Source organism: Bombus pascuorum, chromosome 1, assembly GCF_905332965.1.
Source record: "Bombus pascuorum chromosome 1, iyBomPasc1.1, whole genome shotgun sequence".
Classification (NCBI taxonomy): domain Eukaryota; kingdom Metazoa; phylum Arthropoda; class Insecta; order Hymenoptera; family Apidae; genus Bombus; species Bombus pascuorum.
Window position 1 is genome coordinate 12,890,222 of NC_083488.1, and position 27,495 is coordinate 12,917,716.

The 27,495-nt window shown below is 33.2% G+C and overlaps 6 protein-coding genes across 9 annotated transcripts in view; 4 read left to right on the forward strand and 2 right to left on the reverse strand.

Moving 5' to 3' along the window:
• Positions 1 to 7,516, reverse strand: part of LOC132904992 (serine-rich adhesin for platelets) — a 133,008-nt gene extending 125,492 nt beyond the window's left edge. Inside the window, exon 1 of the mRNA XM_060955890.1 lies at positions 7,077 to 7,516. The gene's annotated coding sequence lies outside the window, so the exon portion shown is untranslated. The remainder of the gene's footprint in view (positions 1 to 7,076) is intronic.
• Positions 195 to 3,683, forward strand: LOC132905238 (venom acid phosphatase Acph-1-like). Its single transcript, XM_060956341.1, has 7 exons — positions 195 to 558; positions 784 to 891; positions 1,465 to 1,730; positions 1,860 to 2,016; positions 2,097 to 2,220; positions 2,310 to 2,524; positions 2,606 to 3,683. Exons 1-7 carry the CDS (start codon positions 469 to 471, stop codon positions 2,891 to 2,893), a joined length of 1,248 nt encoding a protein of 415 aa, XP_060812324.1. The 5' UTR covers positions 195 to 468; the 3' UTR covers positions 2,894 to 3,683.
• On the reverse strand, positions 3,192 to 17,916 carry LOC132905282 (uncharacterized). The gene is made up of 6 exons (XM_060956439.1): positions 17,417 to 17,916; positions 17,112 to 17,283; positions 16,871 to 16,999; positions 16,579 to 16,797; positions 16,437 to 16,478; positions 3,192 to 3,197 (listed from the first exon to the last, which is right to left on the reverse strand). The coding sequence occupies exons 1-6, from the start codon at positions 17,509 to 17,511 to the stop codon at positions 3,192 to 3,194; spliced, it is 663 nt and encodes a 220-aa protein (XP_060812422.1). The 5' UTR covers positions 17,512 to 17,916.
• LOC132905272 (nuclear protein AMMECR1-like) lies at positions 8,231 to 11,787 on the forward strand. The gene is made up of 4 exons (XM_060956427.1): positions 8,231 to 8,551; positions 9,130 to 9,240; positions 9,313 to 9,518; positions 9,656 to 11,787. Exons 1-4 carry the CDS (start codon positions 8,343 to 8,345, stop codon positions 9,820 to 9,822), a joined length of 693 nt encoding a protein of 230 aa, XP_060812410.1. The 5' UTR covers positions 8,231 to 8,342; the 3' UTR covers positions 9,823 to 11,787.
• On the forward strand, positions 13,164 to 15,102 carry LOC132905262 (AMMECR1-like protein). The gene is made up of 4 exons (XM_060956416.1): positions 13,164 to 13,478; positions 14,034 to 14,144; positions 14,217 to 14,422; positions 14,594 to 15,102. Exons 1-4 carry the CDS (start codon positions 13,267 to 13,269, stop codon positions 14,758 to 14,760), a joined length of 696 nt encoding a protein of 231 aa, XP_060812399.1. The 5' UTR covers positions 13,164 to 13,266; the 3' UTR covers positions 14,761 to 15,102.
• Positions 17,917 to 18,053: 137 nt separating the features above from the next.
• Positions 18,054 to 27,495, forward strand: part of LOC132905038 (disks large 1 tumor suppressor protein) — a 523,073-nt gene continuing 513,631 nt past the window's right edge. For 2 of the 4 annotated variants that reach the window (XM_060956036.1, XM_060956063.1), the window contains exon 1: positions 18,054 to 18,411. In XM_060956036.1, coding sequence (XP_060812019.1) covers positions 18,390 to 18,411 — 22 coding nt within the window. In that variant the 5' untranslated portion in view covers positions 18,054 to 18,389. The remainder of the gene's footprint in view (positions 18,412 to 27,495) is intronic. The other 2 variants (XM_060956045.1, XM_060956071.1) reach the window with 1 other exon arrangement.

The window sequence follows — 27,495 nt, forward strand, 5'->3', positions numbered from 1 at the left end:
CTTAGATTAAGCAACAGAGAATAGTCGGCGAAAGTACCAGAGTATAAGATTCGATTGCAAGGAACCACATGGTTATATAGGATACTTTCAAGGCAATCGAGAGTAATCTTTATTTAACGATGACATACAACTTTCTCGACAACATGATATTGAACTTTAGTCACCTAGGCAAGGAACAGTTCCCGCCAGAAGATCCATTCTTTAAGTACTTGGCCTTCGAAGAGCACCACGATTGGCAGCAGGAAAAGGATCAACGTAACGAGCAAAAACGGGGAACCCACGATAAAAATCAAGAGAACTGCAAACCTGTTCGCCTATGTTCCTTATCCACCCCCACCCAACGAGTTGTTTTAGTTAAGCACGAGCAAGAATATATACTTCTTCGTAGATCGTGCGGAGAAATTGTACATTCCGGACGTACCCGTCGTTCCTTGCATCGTTATCCAACCGGCGTTAACAGAATAAAACATGTTATTCGATTTTTTGCTAATTCTTTTTAACTTTATTTTGTCCGTCACCATGGTCAACTGTAATTTGGATTTACAACTGTTACACGTGGTAAATAATCATTTCGTTATCGAAAGATTTTGCAATCGTTTTATGATTTTACAACCGTATGCAAATAGTTGTGATCTTTCAAACGGATATAACCTCTTTTCCTAGATAACTTGAAGTGAAAGTGCATAATCATTTATCTAGTAATGTGTAAAATAGTCGGTGATTATTTTGAGTTATTATTAGTGAAAAGTAATTTTAAATTAATGGCAAAATATGTTTTTCAAGGTGTTTCGACACGGTGATAAGGTACCGCAGCGGGAGTATCAAAACTATCCTAACGATCCTTATCGCGACTACTCGTATCATCCAATGGGTGATGGAGATTTAACGAACGTAAGTAAAAAATTTATGTAATAATTAATAGTCAATGATGGAATAATTAAAAGTTAATGTATATTATCTATAACGTAGTTCACAACTATAAATATCGATTATGATCTTATTCTTACACATTTCAATATAATCACATCTGGTAGATCTTTGTAACCTAGATACGAATCTCAATCTCATATACTATGTCAATACTAAGGTGTGGTTTAATAAAGTATTTTGCGAGTTCCAAGAAATCCTTGGAAGTGCGTTCAAAGAATTTTGTCTTTACAAGTGGTTATTCAAAACTCTGGGCGAGCTTGAGTCATTCTTCTCGCGTATTTTCATACTATATATTTTTCTACCATAGTAAGATGTAAAAATATTTGATTTTTAATCTTTTCAATTTTTTAATGGCGCACGGTAACTCTGTAAGATCACGTTTTCTAAAACGTCTTTTCCAACGCCTCAACGTTATTTCCATAAGATATAAGATAAAGAAAGTAATCATTATCTATTACGAAACAATTACGAAGTCATTAACGACACATACCGGCAAACACAAACGATAATTGTTTCGTGAAACTATGTATACAGCGAGGCAAGCTGCGAGAATACAGGATTGGGACAATGCTCCGTGAACGTTACGATCAATATTTCGGGCCAGATTACTGGCCGGAGAAGATCTATGCCCGATCGACTTATATCCCAAGAACTCAGTTGTCTCTAGAGCTAGTTCTAGCTGGATTATTCCCACCCTCGGAGAAGCAAACCTGGAATCCGAATCTATCTTGGATTCCGGTATTCTCGTTCTTCGAGCCTTATGAAACTGACAATCTTCTATTTCCGCATCATTGCCCCAGGTAATTCTGTTCGTGTCTATCTTTATTATGAGATGCGAATTATTCGTGAAAAATAGGATTGTAAGAACACCTGACAGCTCTTGATATTTCAATATAATAATTATGTATCTTTATCGTTTGTGACTCAAGGTACAGAGAAGAATACAGTAAATTCCTACGACAAAGTAAAGCGCGGGATTTAATGAGCAAGTATAAACCTATAATGAATTATTTGACCCAGAGAACCGGGAAGGCCATCAACACGACATCCGCTGTTACTTATCTTTATAATTTGTTAAAAGAACAGGTGAAGTTACTTTCATACTGTACATGTATTGAATATAGATTTTTTAAAGGATCAGATAGTTGAAAAACATTGATTTGCAGGCATCTCAAAACCTGACTCTGCCAGAATGGACCAAGACAGTTTATCCTACTCCGATGAAGGAGATAATCGCGCTAGACTTTAGACTCAGATCATACACAAGAACGCTGAAACGTTTGAATGGAGGTACAAGGATACTAATTTGTTTTTTACGTGGAACATTGTTAATATCACGCGAGAGATACGTTAATCATTCTTGTACTTTCTTTTTACAGGTTTGTTAATACGTAAAATGGTAGAAGATATTAAGACGTACAAAGCGGGCAAATTAGAACCGTACGATAGGAAAGCGTTCCTTTTCTCAGCGCACGAAATGAACGTCGCTGCAGTTGCGAGAGCTTTGGAATTGGACGAACCCATTGTTCCTGCATACGGTGCTACTCTCATTCTAGAAACGCTACGCGATAAGAAAGGGAATTATTACGTTCGGGTAAATATTTCATCCATAAAATGCGGAATGTTACATTAAAAATGTATTTATTAATAATTACTTTTATTACTTCGTTGCTAGGTTTTACACTGGACTGGAGTTTCCGAACAGCTTATGATCGAAACGATTCCTGGTTGCACAGAACTATGTCCCTTAGAAAATTTTTTTGCCATCGTAAAGGATGTGTTACCAAGCGACGATGAATATCATTGCCACCCTACTGAGACTATAAAAATGTCAAGCAATAGCGAACAAGTATATACCTCAGGCTCGAGTTTAGCTGTAGGAAAAACCTGGTATTACGTAATATCTCTTTTGTTCCTTACTATTTCAATTCTACGTAATGCTATCGTTAATGTTTATCTTTAATTTTGCAAAGGCAGAGCAAGGATTGCAATAATATTGTTAGCGTTTGGAAAATGTTGATATGATATTTTGCGTCTTTGAACTGAGGTAGCTAGTAAAAGTATTTGAATACTGCTAAGAAAGATTTATGTTTGTATTAGTAGATTCTTTTAATATCAGTACCATAAGATGTTGCTATTAGAATAGTAATACTTATATGTAGATGCTCCATAAAGTATTAAATTAGACAATTGCAATATTGTTGTAATCTCTAGTCAGGATTATTAACACTACAGTCGTATAGATATCTTTTCCTTCGTCATTAAGGTGTATTAAAAATTCTTGTTTATGTTGTCTGTATATAGCTATATATAAATATAAAACATTTAAAATTATATATATATATATACTTGAATATACACGAATGTCGGTAGTGTGTACCATTTGAAAATCAAAGTATTATATTTTAGAAAAAATACGTTTGATTCTCTAAAACGGTACGTGTATAGATTAAAAATACAGTCCAAACAGATCACAGCAGTGCCAATATTCCCGTAAATGAATAAAGAAGAGTGTTTGGCAGACACGAAATGAGAGCAGATTCGATTTGCAAGTTGACGACTTGATTCTCCTATTTTCATCCAGGTTAAAAGTTCAAAAACCTTTATAGAGTAGATCTAGCGAAATATTTATCAGTTTAGGTTGACATTTTCCGTGACTGTGATAATGTAAGAATGATAGTGGAAATATAAGTCCTCGTTATTAGCATAAAGTGCGATTGATGAACGCTAAAATTAATAAAAACTACATTTCCTATTTTTTGACACTAGTTTTTCACACTCAAATCAAAATGATCAATAATTTTTATTGATGATACAATCTATTGTATTTTTATAACAAATTTGCAATTTCAATTATGTTAAATATGTTTATCTTTTTCGAGACAACATAGAGATAATAATACTGCCTTGATTTACATTTGAAACGAAATTAATCAATGTATACCTCAATTATTGCAAATGCTTTGAGTGTATCTACACATAATTCCGCAGAAGAGTCACTGGCTCATACAGTACACGTTGTACAATTCAGCTCAAACAGTAACACGCTTCAAGTGACCTGTGTATTAATTTACATAAAACAATCGGCACATGTATTCTTGTGATGCAATGTTCGCCGGTAAACTGAACGCTCGAGCACACATAACGAATGACTTTTTAACGAGTGGTGTTGCTTTGGTTAATCTTTCGCATCAAGATTACAATTAGCCTCGAAGTCTCACGAAGAGGAGTAGAACGGATAAAATTGAGCTTACGATCGTTATACGAGAATTAAATTTTTCGTTAATACATATAATTAAATCAAAATTAAAAAATATTTCTATCAGAATCTTATGGTAACTTTGAACTATTATATTATTACATATTAAAAGAAATTTACCATATAATACATTCAAGCATTTATACACTGAATAATATATTGGAAATGGTTAACATATTGACAGAGTTTTGTTAAGGGAAATTTTTGAATTACTGATAAACAAAAAGCGAGTCTGAATGATCGATGCACATGCAACTGCAATATAGTAATACCTGTACGCCTTCTTGCGAAAGCTCTACAGTGACTAAGAAATATTTCGACGTTCAGCAGCACGAACTAGCTTGCAAATGGATTGGAACGCTGCAAATACTCTGCAGCTTTGTTGAAGGCGCGCTGAAGCATCATTTGTTCTCTCATATTTATTACTAAAAGCATATCCTGGATAATTGATAGAATTCATATTTCATTCCTTATCAATACTTCCCATTTCAATTATGTATTAGACTCTCCTAATCATTACAAAGATCATTAAATTCTCATTACAGCAAAAAATTAATATTCATCTTATTTCAGCAAACAATAAATGGTCATAAGATATTACGCGTAGGTGTAGTAAACAAGATACTTGATAATAGTTTTAAAATTACTAGTCACTGTCATTATCTTATTTTGCATATTTTCATCAGAAATACGTAAGCGTAGAGAATCGTATTAAACCAAAAAATTCGAGGTGATCCTTTACCGTAACTTTAAAAGGGAAAAATTGGAGTTAAGTTGGGATGATACTCTACACAATTGAATATTTTATAGATGAAATCTTACAGATGTAATCTATAGGAATTAATCGCGAACGATTGAAGGAAAATCACACAGAGTTCAACGATGCATATAATTTTGCATAAAAACAAATTTATGATAATTATAGGCAAGGCAAAACGTGTGGGAATTCTTGGACGATATCGCAAATAGTGACTTCTCAAGGCTAGGATTTCCCAATAAGCATGTAATTATTTAAAAGACAAACGGAGATAACCGCAGTTGACGCGTCAGTATCTTGAAGAAATTCCCGAACTGCATTGCGTAAATTCCGACCTTCCATACCATCATAGTGTCATTTATCCGATATCGTTGTAATTTCTTGAGAGCATTAAATCATACCTTTTTTAATAGAATAAGTTCTTCGTTAGAATATAACTTACATATCCGCAGAATTCTATAGCAAAATTTTTCTTTTATGTATTATAGCTTATTTCTCTAGATTTCACAATGAATTCGTCCTTGTACTATGAAGGTGGAGGATAATTCTATGACCTAAAGCGCAAGTATGACCATTTTAATGTAACGAAATAAAGAAAAAAATAACTAAAAGCACTTTTGACACCATTCCTTTATAGAAGAACGATCACTGTTTCCACTCGGACAAATGGCGAAAAATTTCTCGCGTTAAGAATAAGGTGAAATCAAGTGCTGTGTAGGTACAAGAAAAGAAGAATGTAGACAATCATTGGAAAGAATGCTGCAGGAAGAGCATTGTTCAAGCTTTATGATGTGTACATAATCGCACGCGTACATTTTTACAACTTTTCTTAACGTTTACTTCAATTATACGTAGGAATGCGATTTTTCTTACGCGCAAGAACTACTTACACGACGATTGCATCACGCGCAACCTTCAATTCATTTTAATTGTTTTCTAATCTTCATTCTTGATATAATGAATTTATTCTGAGACACAAATATATTAAAAATTTAAATAATACTTAAATGCTATTTTAAACATAAATTGATCTTCACATTAATATATAAAAAGAATCTTTTATTTAAAAAAATATTTGAGATTAAAAAAATATAATATAGGGCAAACACTTTTTCAAGCAAAATGTGATTCGTCTATCCGCAATCGATTTGAGTAGGTTACTGGCCGAACTTTTGTTTGGTAGCCTAAATGGTAAAACCGCGTCCGTGGGATGCATACAAGTGCATTATCAACACCAACAGTAACTACATTAAACTAGCAAATGCATTTTGTGTGTCTAAGTGAAATAGCTTGTCGTTGTTAATTTATGGCTGGGCCTCATATCATGTGGAAAACCTACCACAAAAATCAATCTGCCACCATAAATGAGGATTATATTTTCATAAATACATCATCAATTTCTCATCGATATTCCTCTATGATCTTTGTGCTATATGTGAATCGACCTGCCACTAAAATGTCGAATCGATTACAGCTGTCTCATCACTGTAATTAACTCGACGTTGCTTAAGGTGCGCTTCGACCGTGCATCAACGCCACAGAAGCGTGGATAATTTGCGGAGCGTAAATTGGAACGTACGATGGCGATGTCAGCGATGCCTATTTCAGTTATAAATATCTTGGAATGAATCGTGATGCGTTTCCGGAAGGTAAATGAGAATAGATAAAAGGATATTCTTTCAAATTAATAATTGTAAGAAGCAGTCACGGGAGCGTAAAATAAATCAAACAATCGAAAGATTTCGGTCGAAACGCCGATAGCGATTTTTTCTAATTAAATTTGAAAAGAAACAAGATTTTCTTAAGTTGCCCAATAGCGTTTGCGCTTTCGAATTTTCCATTCATTGAATATCCGTGCGAGGTTTCGTATCTATTTGAAATAATCTGACTCGAGCGCCGCGTAAAGATTGCGTAAATGTGAGTCACTTTCAGATGTTCAAAGTATTATGACACATTTTATATAACGTGTTCACGTATAAACTGTACATAGCTAATACAAACATGGTATGTCATATACATATATATACGTGTTCAAGAGACAAGATTGGAAATGACCATCGGCGAGCGAGATTCGAATAATGTAACGCGACACATACATACGTGAAGTAAATATAGAAAGAAAATCCTTACCCATTTTTACTACACTAACATCATCGAACGATTCTGTAGTTTCTCCGCAACTTCTCGAATGTATTCTACTTTTCATCCAGGTTTTCCGTTTTTCTTTGTACTCAAATGAATGATGACAATACATCAACTTAAAAATTGATTATAAATAGTAAATTCAATATCACATTATTTTCTTTTCTTCACGTTTTCACGTTTCTCCTTAACCAATAAATTAAGATTACGATTTATGTTTATGTGTATCACTACACTTAATACCAGATACAATCAAGGATCAATTCTCAATTCTGTGACTTGATGCTTTGTTTACCTCAAAAGTGTACTTCCGTAGATAAAAAATGAAGATTGTAATTTCACTAGACACTCGGCACAAATTTTACAACCGTTACGCGATAAACTATGAGTATACAATGTTAGCTGTCACAAAAAATATAGCCACTTAGCAATATACCGGACAAGCATGCACATGTTGCCAGGTTGAATCTGCTGTCACGCCTTGAGCTTCTCCGATGCATCGTGAGCAGGTGCCAGGTAAGGGGTTAGAAAAGTCGGTGCCCTCGGCATAGTTTCTTCTTCAAGCAATTGTATTCACACATGTCTCTTAAGTGTTTTTCATGTTGTCAAAACGAAGGATACTTTAACTATCGTGTGCCATTTTATTATACAAAACAGAACAAAATTTATAGAACATCATGAAATAAAATTTCCGTTAATAATACAAATATGTATATACATGTATATGAAGAATAAACAATTATCTGCTATTGAAATCAAATCATGATTATGTATCGACTATTTTTGCATACAGTATAATTATGTAATAATCTTCTATTTATACACTTCAATAGGATTACGATGATGATGTATTAAATTTTTCGTTTGAAATTTACAATCTCCATTGTGCAGCACAACAGAAGATTCGAATATAATTGTTTAAACATACTTATTATCGTAAAGGGTTTCGCTTGTTGCGTACCGTGTCCATCTTTTTCTTATTCGATCGATTTGTTTCACTTTTAAGTTATTACTTCTCACACGTGTATCGGCGATAAAAGTAACCGCTAATACTACCGCCAATTTTCAAATTTCATCGCGCTTTCACAAAATGGCAGATAATGAAACAGCTGTTTCTACGAGTGTGAGGACATCTAACGGAACGCGCGCGCGATCGCGCCTGCAACAGCAAGAAAGAAGAATGGAAGTCGTGTGAGTCGAGGGCCGATCGTATCTGCAGTAGTAGCGACCGTTCAAGGAATCGACTAAGAAAACATGGCTGCAGGTTGTTGTGGAACGAAAAAGCAAAAGCTGAACAATTCGTCGAGTGTTCCTTGTAACGGTTCGATATTACAAAATGGCATACAAATAAGAAATAGTGTAATAGTAAAGCCTGAGATGGGCTTCTTTTGCTTCGATGTTCTTTATTGCCAATTACATCAACTCGACCCTCCAAAACCGCCCAACTTTAGCAACGAAGCATTGTAAGTAATAATATTTACTGTCATTGTCTTTACTTTTTTAAATTTTCTATTCTTTCTTTCATATTACCGTCTCTTTCTCTTATATACCTATCTTTGTCCTATATGCCTGCGTATCAGCTGCTCTCTCTTTTCTGTTCAAATGTTGTGTTCGTGTACCCTCGCCTTCCTTGAGTTTCTTTGTTACAATGTTGATGCATCCAAACAACGAAATACGAGTTTAATTATAAGAATTTATCGCCTACGTAGAGTTCAGTGTTGGTTTTTACTTTCTAAATTTATTATTTATTATTTGTTTATATTCATGATACTATTTACATAAAAATAAAAATCATTTATTGCGTATATGTATGTATATGTATCTATAGGATCTTTTGTAAAAATTTAAATTATTTTCTACTTATTTATTACTTTTTCTGTTTATTATTATACAAAAACAAGTTTTTATCTTGCAAAGAAAATATATTTTCTTAGATTATCAACTTAATCCATATAACCATGATATATTTTGCCTAAAAATATTCTTATTTATAAATTATATAAAAAATAACATATATCTGTATGCATTGTGTATTTTATAGCCCATTATTTGTAACATGGACTATCGGAAAAGATATGAGGTTAAGAGGTTGCATTGGAACATTTAATGCAATGCAGTTACATGCTGGACTTAGAGAATATGCAACAACTAGGTAAAATTTTATATTTTTATTTTTGATAAAATATTGCTTTATATTTTTAAAACTATGTGGAACTTTTTGAAGTGCATTCAAGGATTCACGCTTCAATCCTATCACACGGGATGAACTACCACGTTTACATGTAAGTGTTTCAATTCTGAGACATTTTGAAGATGGTGTTGATTATTTAGACTGGGAAGTAGGTGTCCATGGAATTCGTATAGAATTCCATAATGAGAAGGGTAATAAACGAACTGCTACCTATTTACCTGATGTCGCAACAGAACAAGGTTTGTAATTTACTTATATTTCACTACCTTTGGTAAATACTTTTATCACAGACTATAATTCTATATTATACTACACAATATAAAATTCTATGCTACAAACATTAGGTATTTTGAATATCACAGTTTATTGTGTTTAGGATGGGACCAGATACAAACAATAGATTCGTTGCTGCATAAAGGTGGTTACAAAGGATTGGTCACTCCAGATATTAGACGTAGTGTGAAATTAACAAGATATCAGAGCGAGAAGGTTACCGTAAGCTATCAAGATTATATGACACATTGGCATAGCCGAAGATGCTAGCAGCTGGCTTGGGGTCCTAGTCAAGGACCCCAATTGCCACCAAATTCTGTTGCAGTTCATTATAACGCTAATACATCTCACACCTCTCATCTACTATACAATAACACTCAATACAATTCTTATATGGCCAGTCAGGAACATGGATTAGTAATGACACAACGTAATCATCCTGCATTCATTCATCCTCTTCCAATACCCCCTATTTCTCCCGTTATGTTACCTATATGGGATTACTCATCATTTTGGTGGGATCAAACAAGTTCATCTTATCCTCCCTCACATTCTCATCTTCATCCTCCGCCCCGTGTTCATCGTTTGTCACCACAAGAAACTGCTGATCGTGGAATTCGTAAACGAAAATGACATTGGAGGCGACTATTGTTTGCAATCTTTCATTGTTTAAAATGGTGCCTACTGTACTTTGTATGTTTCTGCATACACAGTTTCCCCCTTATGATACCACATGGTCCTCCTTGAGGACAATAGCATTTTATGTATGATGGCACTGTCTTTTTTCGTTATCTCAGATGACGTAATTAATATCATTATTTACCTAATAATTGGTATAATCGTAAACTATATACGCATATACGACAAGTGCATTAACTTTTAACTTTAATATTTATAATCATTGATGAAACTATATGTCAAATATTCAGATTTTAAAACATATATTATATAATTGCCTATTCTCATGTATTTTAATGCGTTCATAAGTTAAACAACACGATTCAGTTCATAGAATAAATATTCTAAGATCAAGAAATAGATTATACATAATGTGCAATTAGCTTTGCCATCATACTTATTGTGTCCATTTGTATTTATGTCTGCAGTATACGAGTGATATGAATAACTTTATAGCACAGTGATGCTGCCTGCAATTCACTGCCTGCTTCACAAGGTTTAATGTACAAATTCACGCGAAAATGTTTCTATTATCCGTATATTATAAAAAATATAGAATATCATTTTTAGATAAATACATAAGTGAAGATTGAAGAACATTAGATTTTCTATTGATAATATTTCTTCTAACGATGTTCTATTAATTCATACATAGTATATAGTTATTATATTCTGCATAACTTTTGTATTATTATTTATCGAAAGTTATCGGAAATTCATATAGATGGTTAAATTAATATAAATTAGATAATTGTCTGAAACTATATTCTCTTAAATTAATCATATGCAAAGAAAGTTACTAACTTCCTTATCATTGTTTTCTCATGACTGTGTCATGGATAATATATATGTAAGTACTAATTTTTAACTTACTAATTTAAATTTCATTGTATTGATGGCATACATCAATTTTGCTTTAATATGTGCAAATGCTTACATTAATGCACTGAAATTTTTAAAAGTGAAAGCCTTTAATAACGTATAATTTTCTATAAACAATATGGACTTTTATATTTTTATTTCTTTTTTTTTTATACCATTGATACATTGAAATTTAATAATTCTAGTTATATTATAGTCCAGCGTATTATTACAGCAAAGGATCATACTACTGAATACATAAATATGTAATTCTTTGTGAATAATCATAACTAAGATTAGTCATAATCAACTAAATTAATAGTATATACTTATTTGAAAATTATTATTAATTTTACGAAATTTAAATAATACTCCTAAAAAAAATAGCAATGTAATAAAAATGATAGAATGGAACCTCTACTGTAAATAAGCAATGGACTGCATTATAACTATTAAAATGCGTTAATAATAGTTGTATTATAGTTGTAGATGAAAATGTGACGATCTCATTGTGATTTTAATATTCTGTGACTCATAAAACACAAATAGAGTTGCTATTGCTTTCTGTAACATACTTATCTTATTACTTCGTTTTTGTTAAAACAACTTATTATTATATCATGTTAAAATGATTCGATGAAACAAATATTTGGTGACTTTGAGGTACAGTAAAATGTGTTCTTCCACATGTTGATATTTTCACCTTTTTTATTTACTAACCTTCACTTAACTACTGCCAAGTTATTAATTGCTGCTTTTATTATTATATATATCAAAGCCCTTGTTAACAGATACAAGTGGAGCAAAACTTTATTTTGTTAAGTATAATTTAATAATTATTTTAATTAAAATATATAATATACTTGGGTTATCTTGGTATAAGCATTTGTTTGGTATAGTTTTATTATTCATTGTTTATATATATATACACATATACTCAGCATTATGTGATGTCTAATTAACTGCCATTTATATACTTAAATAATGTCCAGTATTTGAAAACGAATTGCATGTGCTCGATTTGTGACAATAGAACATTTCAAGTCCTTAATTAAAAATAAAGTATTCAGAGTGAATAAATTTAATATTTTAAGTTTAAAGTATATAACAACAATTAGTAATGAAATAAGAGATTAACATGTTTAAGGGACAAAAACATGAAATAAATATACATCTTTTTATATTTATGTTGAATTAATGTTTTTACATTGATGTAGAATAATATAAAACACATTATTATATAAGAGATATAACTTTGTTGTTTTTATGCACATAATAAATTTTTTTACAAGTAATTGAAATCATTTTTCTCTTAAAATTGATTTAGATAATAAAGTTAAGTGGTAATATACATTATATAATTACAAGAGTGCTTGCAATTACAATTAAAAAGATTTAATATTTTATGCTGTTGCTCAATTAAAAAGAGCATATTATATTCTATGACTTCAAATGTATTTTAATGGACAAAATATGTATTGTGCCTAATGAAGAGGATTTCTGTTAAATAATTTATACATAATAATATATATCTACATAGATTCATAAAAAATGAAGTCCACAATTGAATGAATATAAAGAAAAGTTCTAATAATTTATTATATAATTGAAACAAATGAATAAAAATTTTATATTATCAAATTTGATTACACTATTGTAATTGTTGTTATTAATATCCCTATTCTGTTATATATATACTCAATTTGTATAACATATAGTCCTACAACATTTTATATTCTTTAACTGCTCAAAATTGTTTGAAATTATGTATTATGATTAAATTTATAGCTACGAAACAATTAGTACGTTTATGTATGTATTTAAAAGGATAACATTCATTAGGAACGTACTCCATAATCAATGATAAAATAAGTCTCGTTCAATTAATGCATAAATGTACTTATTAATTATATTTCAATATCCAAAATATATAAATTGATGGTTATTCGTGTATTTTTGAAATTTTAACTAAAACAATAATATGTGTTCTGATATTAGAGAAACCATCCAATAGAAAAATAGCGGGCAATGAAACAGCTGTTTTTTTGAGTGGAGACATCTAGCGGGACGCGTGCAACGTAATCTTATATGCAATAGCAACAGCAACGAATGAATAAGATGCATGACACGGAACCGATCGCATCTATTGTACTTAGAAGAGTTAACTAAGAAACCATGGCAGCTGGTTGTTGTGGAACGAAAAAGCAAAAGTTGAATGATTCTACAAGTATACCACGTAATAATACCGTAAGTTTACAAAATGGTATTCGTATACGGAACTCTATAATAGTTCAGCCTGAGATGGGCTTTTATTGTTTCGATGTCCTTTACTGCCAACTGCACCAACTTGACCCACCAAAACCACCCAACTTCAGTAACGAAGCTTTGTGAGTATTTGTTATTATCATTCCTATTCAGTTACTTTCTTTGCTATTTTTAATAATTCATTCTTTCATGATCTTAAATTTTAAAATACGTTTCTTCCAATATGATATTTTTGATATTTTATTTATGTTTTATCTTCTGATTGTCTCATCACATGTATTTACATTTCGTGTTTATAGCTGTATCCGAAGGTTATAATTCTTATTTCATGAATATGATATCGCAAATATGTCTCAAATATTGTTCACACAATTTTTGTATTCAAGTAGTTTTTATTCAATCGAAAATAAGAAAAATCATTGAACATATTTAATTTTTATTATTTTATGACCTATAAAATACTTGAAAATGTTCGGTAAAAATAGATATATGTAGTAACTATGTAGATAAAATTACATCCATAAATATTTAAATTAGAATTTTTGAAAGACTTGTACTTTTTGGTTTCATGTCATTTTTCAATTTCAGTTTGGTGAGAATTTTGTATTCAAATTTTAATATATTTTATTAAAATTAATATTAATATATTAATATTTATTAATATTTTTATATTAAAGCCCTTTATTTGTAACATGGACTACGGGTAAAGATAGGAGATTAAGGGGTTGTATTGGTACATTCAATGCAATGCAGTTGCATGCTGGATTAAGGGAATATGCTACTACTAGGTAGTATTTTATATTAAACATAGTACCAATATAAAAAATATTTTATATATCTTTATAATGTATTTTTTATAGTGCTTTCAAGGATTCACGGTTTCATCCCATAACATTAGAAGAACTTCCACGATTACATGTAAGTGTTTCTATACTCCGACATTTTGAAGATGGAGCAGATTATCTAGACTGGATAATAGGAGTTCATGGAATTCGTATAGAATTCCATAATGAAAAAGGCAATAAACGAACTGCTACATATTTGCCAGATGTAGCAATAGAGCAAGGTTTGTATTTTCATTTTGTAAATTTGAATTTGTATCCTTCAGAGAATTTTCTAAACAGTTGTTCTATAATACGAAGCAACATATATTAATGAAATAATAGCTTATTTCGTGATTAAATTATGTTTGAGTTATCAGAAGTTATGTTAAAATGTCAGAATTTTACTGATTTAGGATGGAGCCAAATTGAAACAATAGACTCTTTGCTACATAAAGGAGGCTATAAAGGGTTAGTTACTCCTGATATTAGACGTAGTCTGAAATTAACTCGATATCAGAGTGAGAAAGTGACTGTGAGTTATCAAGATTATTTGACACATTGGCAAGGTCGAAGATGCTAGCAACTGCCCTGGGGTTCTCTCAAAGGACCCCCCACTTATCATATGTCTGGTAACATTTGTTATCTAAATACAGATACATTTAATTGTTGTCTACAATATATTAATTATCAATACAATAATATAATGGCCAGTCAACAAGCATTCATTATAATAGAAGTTAATTATTTTTCACGTACACAATTGTGTTCAATATCTGTTAATCTTATCAACTTATCCTTACAAAATCATCTTTCATCTTTATATACATATGTAAAACTTTTTTATTTATCATTATATCATAATCATTATCACAAATGTCTTCCTGTAAAAGCTATGGAATACATAAATATGGTACTAAAAGCAGTTCAACTTAATCTTTTGATATTTCCAGTGGTGCCTATTATGTAGTATGTATTTTGTTTCACACGTATGTACTTCATAAGAAAATATGTTTGTTAACAAAGATAATAGAATTCTAAGTATGATGGCCTTATCTTTTTTAAATCATTATATTTATAAATCATTATTTTATATTATATCATTATTAAATATTATAAATCATTATTTACAAAACACTAAATGTAAAAATAATATTACATGTTCAAGCTATATACAAATTGGAAATTTTTTCAGTCTGTTCTATATTTAATATAAATATATTTTCATTTAGCTCATATAAAATACTGTTTATTTTATTCTTTTTGTCCATAATATGTCTCTTTTATTGTGACATTTCTTAATTAGTAGTTGGAAAATAAATGTACTTAATGTGCTTACTCTTGCCATCATACTAACATCTGCATTTATGATTGTAGTCCAAAAAATTGTGATATTCAAACGAAATTAATATATTTTACTATTAGTAATATATTTAAGAAAGTAAACATGGATGTGTGGTATGTATAATTGTAAGCATTAATAGCTTTTTAAACATTAAATATTAAATAGACTTTCTAATATAAAAAATAAAGAATTGTTAAATATAATACTGAAAAATGTTTTGAATTAATATTTTATATTACTTTTTTGTATAGAAATATATATAATATCATGCACATATAAGTGTATTTTTACTTATAAAGATATAAATTTATTCAAGCACAAAAATCGTTCATGTGTATTGTTACAGTAATTTGTTGTTTGAATACTGAGACAGGAAAAGTTGTGCTCTGTAATTAATGAAACTATAATATACTTTTTATAATACACAAAATGTTATAATGTTCCAAGTAAGATTTTAACAAATATCATATTTTATAACATAGCCATTTTTTAAAACTATTTTTTAATTTATGAAGTTATTCATGATAATTAACTGAATCTGCTCATTGTCCAAGATTTATATGATCACATTTTTTTCTAAACTTATGAAATTATTTTTTTAAGATGTTACATTTAAATAAAGAGAATTCATGTGTAAGGTCATACTGTAATTACAATGCACATGTAATTGATTTATAGAAATGGATAATCAATAATAGACTTCTTGTGATATATACAGTCTAATTTAATACTTAAATAAATAATTAAATTCTACTAAAACTTGTTATACATTTCCTAAATGAATAAGTTTAATAAGTTTTATAAAATTATTCCATACACACTGATTAATTATACGAATTAATTTATTGCTCTTAATATTTGTTATAATGTTTGTTGTTATAATGTTTTACTATATAATGTATTTAGTATCATTAAAGTGAGTTTGTATTTGACAGTTTAGGATCTGTGCTTATATCCTGTATAAAATATAAGAACAAATATGTAAATATGTTATGTACATACTGACAAATGCATACATATATTAACATATACTAAGTAATACGTATATAACTATACCTTTCTATTTTCTAGGTATTTATGAATCTTTATTACAGTACTTGTTATTTTATCCATTGATGTTATTTGCGAGTAGGTCACTGTGCTAGCTATAAGCATATTACAGAGGACTAGAAATGATATGATTCTAGCCTGAGGTCTGACAACGTTCCACCAGAATTTCAGAAGTTCTTTTCCTTCATATATATATGGAATTCTATATCCTATACTTCCAGCAATCTATAACAAACTGTCTAGATGTAAAAGGTCGATTAATTACAGTATAAAAAATAAAGAAATACAGAAATTTTACCGCAAGATTTATTGTTGGAGCTGCTAATAAGGAATATATTAATGAATTAGCCTCGATGAATGCAGATGCTTTTATTTCTTGACACGTCATACATTTAGGTCGATATAATAACAGACTTTCTGTAATAAACTGAAAATAACAATTGTTACTTTGTTATGTATTATTATTATAAATTAATTAATTGCTTGTTATTCTTTTCTATTGTAAGAAGATATAATGATTTTTATATACTTTAACATACAGATTTATGACAAGAATATGCAGCAAGTGCTGGTCCTGATGATACAAATATCATAGTAAATCTCCAACCATGGTGACGTAATTTCAGTGATTGTCGAAACATTGAATTAATTATTGCTCCGTTAATAGCAGCCATCCCTGCTATTATAGAATCTCCATATCTTAAAGACCAACTTGAAAAAGTGATACATTATTATAATATTTGTATTGCAAATAACGAATTAACTTGAACAAACTTATTAATGTTATATCTTTACGATGTTAACAAAAAATGTATGAATTATGTTACAAAATAAGATTACATACACTTCACGTTGCGGTTTCCATTCATTAATTAACTTGAACCGATTTTGGATAACCTGGGTATTATTTAACTGATAGTTTGGGCTTACTGTTATCATTTTTCAATTTCTTAGATCTTATTTTAAACGTCTACCTACAGTTTCCCCTTAACACCGTGTAATATATTGTATATATTTTTAACGCATGATACGAGTTTTATTGTATCAGCATTACCTACTCGACATAGAATGCATATTATGTGTATCTTTCTACAGATTATGGTTTTATTCTTCACCGTAAGATGTCACTGTTCGAAACCTTTTCAGCTTGCGACACATACTGGAAGTTTACACAGGTGCAATTACAAACTTTGAACAGACCGTCGATATTTAAATAACTTTTATTATTAATATTAAAATAATACATTCTCTGAAATGAATCTCTTTCTCATTCTAATAAAAATATCGTCCTTAAGTATCCGATATGAATATTTCCGAAAATTATATGTGTATGTCCGCCGGTGCACTCGTAGGGGTTGCTTTCACGGGGGAGTGTGTCACGAGACGACCTGACGTCACGTATGGTGCGATCGACCAATCGGAGGTGGCGTTCTCACGACTAGTTAGTTTTCCGACTGCTAGAATAAGCGCGACGCCATATTGCCCGTGGCCGAGTGGTGGCGGCCTGTGTTTATATCCGTTTCGTTTTACCACGTTTCGACGGGCCACCGGGAGGTCTCGCGAGTGACGTGCCGAGCCGTGTATATGCCCGTCTACGCCACCCGTGAAACAGGTCGTCGATTCGCGTGACAATAGTGAACCGTGCGCGATCGTGGAGTATCGAAGTGACACACCGTTCTTTGTGTTACTCTCTTTCCCGTTTCTTCACCCTTCCGTAAAGTAGTGCCGTTTACGCTTCTTTGTCGACGTTCACCCTTTATCCATAGTCTTGTGTTCTGACGTATACGTGCACCAGGATTTAGTTGTCACCAAACGGGATGCCAGTTCGTAAGCAAGGTGGTAAGCTCTCTTATTCTATCGAAACAAAAGCCACCCTCTGAACACGTCGATTCGAAGTAAAATCCAGAATCGTCCAATGGGAGGGGCGATACGTATGGGTCACTCAGTCAGCTGTCATCTGACTGTCAGTTGCATGCCTCTTTAATCGCTGCTTTCTCTCTTTCTCTTTCTCTCTTTCACCGACATCGGGTTATCGAGTTTCACGTGCTTTTCAACGAAATGCGAGAGAGAACGCGTGACCTATTCGTAAACGGTTTAATCGTCGATACCGTGGGTGAAAAAGATTTCGCCAACTCGTTGTTATTGTTAGTTTTTCCAGGCCGTGCGCGAGTTGCGCACGACGCTCGACCTTGAATTATATAGTTAATCGAGAGAGGTCGCATGTTTACGGGAACGCAAAATTACGTTCGGTGTAATCGCGCGTGATTATTAAAGGGATGATTAATGATCATGATAACTTGTTGGAGTTTCGACCACGTGCAATGTTACTTGGTTCGTGGTGCTTGCGTCGTTTCTATTTCTTTTATGAACGCAATGTCGTACCAGGAGATTATTAAAGCTAATATTATTAAAGCTAATTCAAATCCCTTAATTAAGTAATTCCTGTAATTTCATTTTATCCATTTCTTTCATTTGATCGTTTTCTTTCGTTACTTTAATCGTAATTCGTGTTAACTACAGTTAGGTTGTGTTTGTTAAACGGTTAAGTTAAATTATCGAAAATATGGGAAGGATCGGTAGGTCGAAGTATCGAGTATGGGATCTTCGTCTCATCGATGTAGGCCAGTATAGTAGAATATGTTGCAATAATCACACGGCTGTTAGTTGTCGGTACTTGGACATGGTCCAAGAAAACGCAATAATTTCAGCTCTGGCGAGACTCTTTTGCCGCGATTATGTGACGAGACAGATAGGCCATAAGCTTGGTTGGTATCACGCGTATTCTCTAGAAATTTCCCTTCTTTTTATTCTACCTTCCTTTACGATCGGTTTCAATGCGTTTATTTTACCTTTCAATAAAGTCACTTTTTATCTTAATAAACTGTTCATGACAACTGATGCGAGTGACCCTTGGCTTCTACTAATTTTCTTTGAGACATTTTAAATTATGAATGTTTACTTTGTAAATTTTGTAATGGAATAATAATAGTATTTTTTTTATCTGTGTTTTCCTTTTTCTTATTGCATTAACTGCTTCATTGTTAACAATTATTTAGTGTATAATTTAGTGACATTATTTTGATTAGGACTTTGATTTCTTTCACAAATTGAATAAACTTGTCTGTCTTATTTCTATTGAAGCGGTCCTTGAGATGTGGCTTGATTCTATAGTCATCATGATATAGATGTTTAAAGATCAGGCAATCACAGATCATAGTAAACTATCAAAAACAACTTTCTTTTGTCAACAATAGCCTTTACTACAGAGCATATAACGCTACAACCAAGTAATCTAAAGATAATTGTCCATTATTCGCTAATCGCAGACTTTTCAGCTTCTCAAATTCTAACAAACATATTACAATATTATAAATAGTAGTTCTTGCGTAGTAATTGATTTTTTAATTAAAAACATTGGTATTTAATTAAGTATCCTTATGCACCACTTTTTTTGAACCGTTGATGCCCATACAACTTTCACTACGCGGAAGATCAACGACATTTTCCACAACCTCTCTCATTAAGCTTCTGCCTATTTATCGTTACTTCTTAGGTTCCCACGCCATAAACTGGTGTCAATAGCACTTGATTTATGGACGGGTTCCCATCTAGGGTCGGAGCAAATGGAGAGGATTTAGTACTAATCGATAACTTAGCCGCAACTTCGTTCAACTATTCGAAGAACTTTTGTTTTATAAATTACGTGCGTTATTGCGTGCAATAAATTACAAAACGACATCGTAAAATGTGTCGGGTTCCATGCTTTTGGTGTTGGATTGGGAATGAACTCGGTGTTTGAACGAAACGATCCGGTTTCGCATAAAGAAACGTAACGAGAATCTGATAGAGTTGGAAGAGGACTTCCCTTAATCCTGACTGCTCGTTGACCTCTTATAGAGATACGATGGAAACGAGTACTCTTTAGTAGTAGCACGTGCCAGCAAGCGGCGTCTATCTCTATGTATGCCTTACCGATCGATAGGAAGAATTTCAGTACCGCTTCGTATTTTTGAAAAGTAATTTTTTCGCGTCGATGCGATACCTATCAATTGTATCGATGTAATTATTCTTTAAACATCGGCTATACCACGTTTTCTTCTCGATATTTTCGATTACCTTAAAAGAACGAAAGAACGCATGAAAATATAGCAGCGAAAGAAACACTAGGACGTTTAAAAATTTTTGATAGGCGAATTAAAATGTAGTTTTGTTTTGCATCGATCTATCACGATGTCTCGATCATTTCATTTAATATTTCTTGGTCTATTGTACTATCTTTTATTTCTTTAAATCACGTTAAAAATCCTGACACGTTTCTATATACGCTGTTATCAAATTTCCCTTATTCAGATTTAGATTCTTAGATTTAGTATGTATTAGGAAAAGGAGAAATATTGCTGGCGAACTTAAAAACGCGGATTACACGACTACGAAATACATATATACATAGGTAAAACACGAAGAGGATCGGTTTCACATCTTCCAAAGATTGTACGCGAGGAACGAAATCGATTGTCCAACTCACTAAATGCTTCTTTATAATCCTATTAGCGAAAAAAGATCCATGTCGATCGTTCGAATTCGGGTCGTTTCACACATATCACCACTTTCTGCTTTTAATTCCAACAATCTCATTTACAAAGTGATATTATATAATTGGTCCTTAGGCATTTGAATTTCTTGTTTCGGAGATATACTCATAGCGTTTTCCGCGACCATGATTTGCTTTCCTCACCTTCGGTGGAAAAATGTCTTGCGCAGTTAATTACGCGGGCCCGGTTATAAAACATCCTGGCTGGTACATCGTGTTGAATGGCCGTAATTAAATTTGTCCCTAATTATCTCTATTTCGAGGTTATTTAGAAATCGTCGCACTTCGTTACCATCTCACCACGGTTTCATAAATGCCGGTTCACCCGCCCTTTGAGCGACTACGGCAGTAAACGAAAAAAAAAAATGAATTTTTTTTGTACTTCTTTCCGCTTCTTTCCGCCGGGCCCGTAAGGCGATACGCGCGCGCGACACCGAGCCAACCAACGACGCCGATAGTTTTCAATTTCTGCGGTGCAGGCGCTTCGTAGGCAAAGACGAGGACAGAGTCAAGGATGGTTTATGGGTCGGTGATTCGCTTAGCCCGGCAACTCGCGAAGCTTTTATGCATGCCGATGTATGTACATTTTATATTCCTCGGCGGTGTTTCTACGTCGTAAAGCCGCGTCTCCAACGGCGCAATGTTTTGTTGGTGAATGCGCTCAAAACCTCGAAAAAGGGTGGATTTTAATGGTATGTCGGCCATGAAGGGCCCGTTGGTTCACTTTGCCGCCCTTTATCGAAAAAAGACCGTGAAAGGAAGTTGTAACGCGTTTGAAGACAAATAAGCGTGCCAGCTTTTATACCGGTTGCACGACTCTAAACAGGGCACCGTGGTAAAAGTGGTTGATTCGTGGAAGACACGAAATCTGTTTCTTGTTCCTTTCGATTAATTCTGCATACGTGCTCGTTGCTTTATTATGTCTGCCCTTGGTGCGTAGAGAATTAGTTGTTAGCCTGTCACGTTGACTTACGTTTATGAAGAAATATTTCACGAAAATGTTATTGTATTGTTTACATACTAATTATTTAACTAAGTATATTAAATTTCGTGTTACTTAATAATACTTCCATATGATTACAAAATAATTTGATACTATACAAATGAAACTTATAGAATATGATAAAAGAACGCTTTATTAGAAAGTAAGGATAGTATATTTCAATAATTTCTATAGTCACATCATGATTTTAGTATTCCTGAAAGAATACTGTTACGTCGCGTGAGATGGTCCGCGCGACATCCCTTATGGTCAGGCCGCCTAAGCCTACCCATCGTCACAGTGACCCGTATTAGGCCCAAGGAACCCCCATAAACTGCATCTGTTAACCATTAAGTTACAGTTATATAAACAGCGCCGGTTTATGGAAGGTCCCAAAAGTCCGTTAGTTTATTGCACATCGTCGCTAATTGCGAAGAAAGCAGATGTGCCCTGCGAAACTGCTGGGTTTTCCCCAAGAACAAGGACACCCATGAGCCAAATGTGCAGGAGACTTTCTCCTCATATTGTGTGTATTAATATTGGCCAAAACCAATGGGCATCGCGGATCGTTACCCTCACTATTCTACCGAAAAGTGTGAACAACGAATCCGCGTCCTTAGTTCAGCAAGGGTACACCCACACCGAGCTTTCCTCCTAAATAAGACGAGATGGGTCACTCACTGTTCTTCTACTACGCAGACAGTCAAGTACGCAGACTGTTCTTATACTTCGCGGGTAGTCACGTTTACTAATTTTTTTTTCTTTTTTATTTTATTTTGGTTATTTTACAATTTGTCCTTGCGGACATTTGGTAAAGTGTTATATCTTGTTGGTGGAGAAAAAAATATAAATAAAAAATAATATAGCATGTGGGCGGCTACCCCCAGCGGGGTGCCAGCTTCGTTTTCTTCTAAGTTATATCTTTTATGAGGGTTTACTAATTTGAGTCAGTCAGGTTCTCGGGCTATAACGCGCTAACACCTAAACCCTCGGGTAAGATCTAAAAATAATTTCTGTAAGTCCCACGTTTTGTTAATGGTGATAAATAAATATATACTAGATAACTATAGACTACAGTTATTCCAACACAACCACCCCTATTATCGTAACTGAAATCAGGGGATCGCCCTGCTCGCGGTGTCGATTCGTACATCGTAACGGGAATTTACGACTCCCGTTGACGCGTCTCAAAGCGAACGCGTCTCCCCGCGACTGGACGAAAATACATATACCTTGAACAATTCTTGGAGGCACTAGACTACTATTGTAGTCGCATGAACTCTAGAACTTTAAACTGTTTGATCATGATTACGATAACAGAGGAGATAAACGCGCCCTAAAGCGCATATGTTTGAATATTGTACGATCGCGTTTGGTACGAAATATTTCATCCCATGATTCCATATATGTACGATTAACTATTTACATCAGCATAAATTTTAGAAAATTATTTACAATTTCCATTAGTACTCTGATCTGTGATAATACAGCATATTATAATATCATAAAAGTACAATAAATGCTGGAATTTTGTAAACGACAGTCTTTCTCCTACGTTTATCGGTTGCGTGCATACTTTTAATTTGTTTTCTCATAGCTGCCGAATGTATGATCATGATTTCTAACCCGTAGATTCGCAAGGAGTTATACTCTATGTGCACGTAAGCGTGACGTATGCGGAATGCAGACGATATAGGACGAAATGGGAGACAGCGTGGCTGATAATGACAGCAATGAATGGCAAGTGGGCCGAGGGCTTATGTACTTAGACGCGCCCACCGGTTTGCAGAAATCGGCTACATATTTAACTGTGTCTCGTAACTTCGTGATATTGGCATTCTACATGGCGTATTATATCTTCCGATTAAGATATAGTTCCATAAACGATTCCTTTTCGATTAGTTTGAAAAAATCCATCGTCTCGAACGATGTAGTGTTCAGTTTTAATTTCATGAAAATTTCTTATAATTTCATATTAGTTGTGAGTATAAAATCAAAAATTCCGTTTGATTATTTAATGAACGTTTCACTCCTAGCGAAGTCGTGAATTATCAGTGACCTATATGCATGGAGTTGAACGTATTAAACATCTTCAATTATTCAAAACTCCATTTAGATTTAGAAAGCTGCGAGTTTCCTTTTTATTACAGTTCCTTCGAGATAAAACACGACGAACTTCGAATCGATAAGAACAGGAAAAAACTTCGTTCTTTCTCTCTCTTTCAAAAAGGTAAAGGGAATAACAAGGTCGCGTATGCAATCAATGGGGGAAGAAGGTCGAACAATCGCGTTCAGGTTAGCAGATCGTTGGCAATCGTCGATAATGAATCCGTCCAGACAGTGTAGACAATGCTCAGGATTAAAATATGCTGGAAACCGAAGCGTAGCGTAGGGATGACGTTAAATTGGATTCTGGTAGCTTTAGGAATATCTATTCGCGGCTGCACCTACACGTCGTCTGGGAAAGTTCCAGCGAAACAATTCGGTGGCTTCCGTTTAGTATAGAGTTCACAGGTATTTCACGGTATTGGTTCCTGCCGTAAATCCGTTGATTTAAGGTTAACCAAGATCGTTAATGTTAGTTCGTATGCATATCGCTCAGTTGGATTCTTCGTCCTTTCGGATTCTCTCATTGTTCAAGGTTTTACTTGTTTACTTTTCTATATAAAGGCAGAAGTCATCAAATGCTGCCTTTTAAAACAATTTCTCCTCTTGAAAGTAGAAAAGTTCCAACGAAGTAAAATCCAAAATGATACGGTGTTTTACATATTTATATGTTTAATATATTATTAGAATATATTATTAATCCTTGTTACTATTAACTGTAAATCTGTTATTATTTTAAACGAAATATACGAAAAATATTTATCTCATTTTAAAGTTTGCAAATAATTATACCTTTTAGTGAAAATAATTTTTATCCAATAATTAATTAGAATATTGCCAATTTATTACTGGAACATTAAACGAAATCTCTGTCGAATATCATAAGTTTATCCCTCCAATCTATTTTCGTTGTTGCGTATTTCTATTTCAGTGTCAGTTTAAAGAAGATAGGTATAGACAACCAGTTAAATTATTTGATATTCGAGTGCGATTTATTTTCATCATCAACGTCAAGTTCACGAGTCTCGTTTGCCTTATTTCTTAGGAATCCCTCGATCCTTGGGAATCTATTTATTCGTGCAAAGTGATTATTTTGTTATTTGTCCGATATCGGCGCGAATGATTTACGTATAAGCTTTCTAATCACGAAATCATGATCGAGTTTTGTAATTTAATTGCATGGTAATTTTCGTGCTTGCTAGATTGTTCCTGGTGATATCCGCGGTTCAGCTTCCTCTGTGGTCCCATTGTTCCAATCCACTCTGATTTCATTTTACACCAGCGTGCGGTCGAGTATGCAGTCGGTTTCATCATACTCTGACTAGCATCAGTCACAGAATTTCTATCTTTGGACGTATCTTACCAATTAACGTGAAAACAGATACAAATAGTAGCCAACTCGCTACGTTAGCGTTGTTCGGCTCTGCTTCAACGCACATAAATCATTCAGAGCTTAACTGAATGCGCAATGGCCCAGTGGGAAAGTTTCCTGGTACTAATTTCGACAAAGAATTTCGTTAATGATTACGAGTGATAGACGGCTGAAAAATCGTAGAATGTGAATAGTATGTTTATGAACGTAAAGTATAGTATAAAACTACGCTATATTTTGCTCTACAAAAGTATTTGAACACATACCGTAGAAAACTTTTACGTCCATATTGTACGTATTACGTAAAACATTTTGAAATTTCATTAACGCTGTAATGGCAAAAGATCGCCATGACTGTATAGATAAAATTTGAAACCAATCTGAATACGTATAAAGTGTGTAAATGTATTAATTAAATATATTACGTCGAGTCTCATAACAGTATTAATGACATCAAACCATTCCGTGTACATGTATTCATAAAAGATACTTCTATAAGTGTAAACACTATAATGCATAGGTTTATAAGCATCTTATCACGAGCATATAATTAACGAGTAACGTGGTCTCTTCGTTATTAAGCGATAAGATTTTACAATTTGGTATGGTATATATTGCTCATGTACGTCGAAACATCTGAAATACGTAGAATGAAGTAGCACGTTCGATGATTCTATGGACGCTAATGGTCAGCGTATTCGCTAGCGAGAAAGGGGATCCACGGCGATTATTCTCGATTAATATCGGTACAGATTCTCGGGAAGTTGATAGAATTATTCATGTTGCAGGTATTACACGTGCAATGGTGTGGCCGTAAACCTAATTGTGTCCTGGAGAATGTACATACAAATATGGGTGCGTTCACAGGCAGTGAATTTCAATAGTTAACAAGTCACTTTACCTGAGAATTCTCGTTTGCTGCATGCGTACTCTCGGTATCAATAAAATTTCGTGGCTAATTATGTCTTTTTGTTGACGTTCGCTTCTCGTCTTATCAAAATAATCTTTTTTATAAGTTAAGGTTGAGCAGTTGTTATTAAAGTAGGTTATATAGTAAGAGTAGTTATTAAGAAGGTTCAAAATTAGGAGGAAGAATAAATATATAACACTGAAAAAGAATAAGTCGACAAGCTCGTCAAAATGATCGAGTTTCATCGTTAAGCGATGTACTTGGCGTTGATGAACAAGTCGTTGTTGCCAACTAATATCGATAGATCGTGTCTGGCGGACACCAGGTTGGGCGTCCGTGACGTCGCGTGTTATCAATTCGTGTGTTGAAATCACTCATCTGTCTTTAGACTGTGCCGCTCGCACGTGCTCACAAAAATGGCAAGTAAATGCCGCTTTTAAATATTTAAAATTATCTCACGAAGATTATGAAGCGTTCCTAGTTTTTCTTTCGTTTAGCAAATTTACATTGGCATACAGCGGACGATGATTAGAAGACATTTTTGGAGGAATTATTTTACGTTAATATTTCATCAATCTCTGCTCAATAGTTTAATAATACGTTGGTTGATATGTACAATACTTTCGCATTTTGGCACGGCTCAGCTATGAAAGAGACGAATATATGTGTAATATCGAAAGATGCACACTCTCGTGGTATTACGTGTGCGTTATTACGCAAGTTACACGTGGACAAATATTAATTCGCGTATGCATATTTATACAATATATTTGACTAGCTCGCATGGGAATTTTATGCAATACGTCTGCAGGAGGGAGGATTGAAATTAAATTCCACCTGATTTTCAGCACCGCGATATAATAACTTGCTTATTGCCAGTCGCAGAAATTTGAGAGCGGCACTAGTGGAAGAGATCTTTACGCTCGATTGAGAATCATGAACTTACAGTGCATAATAGAACC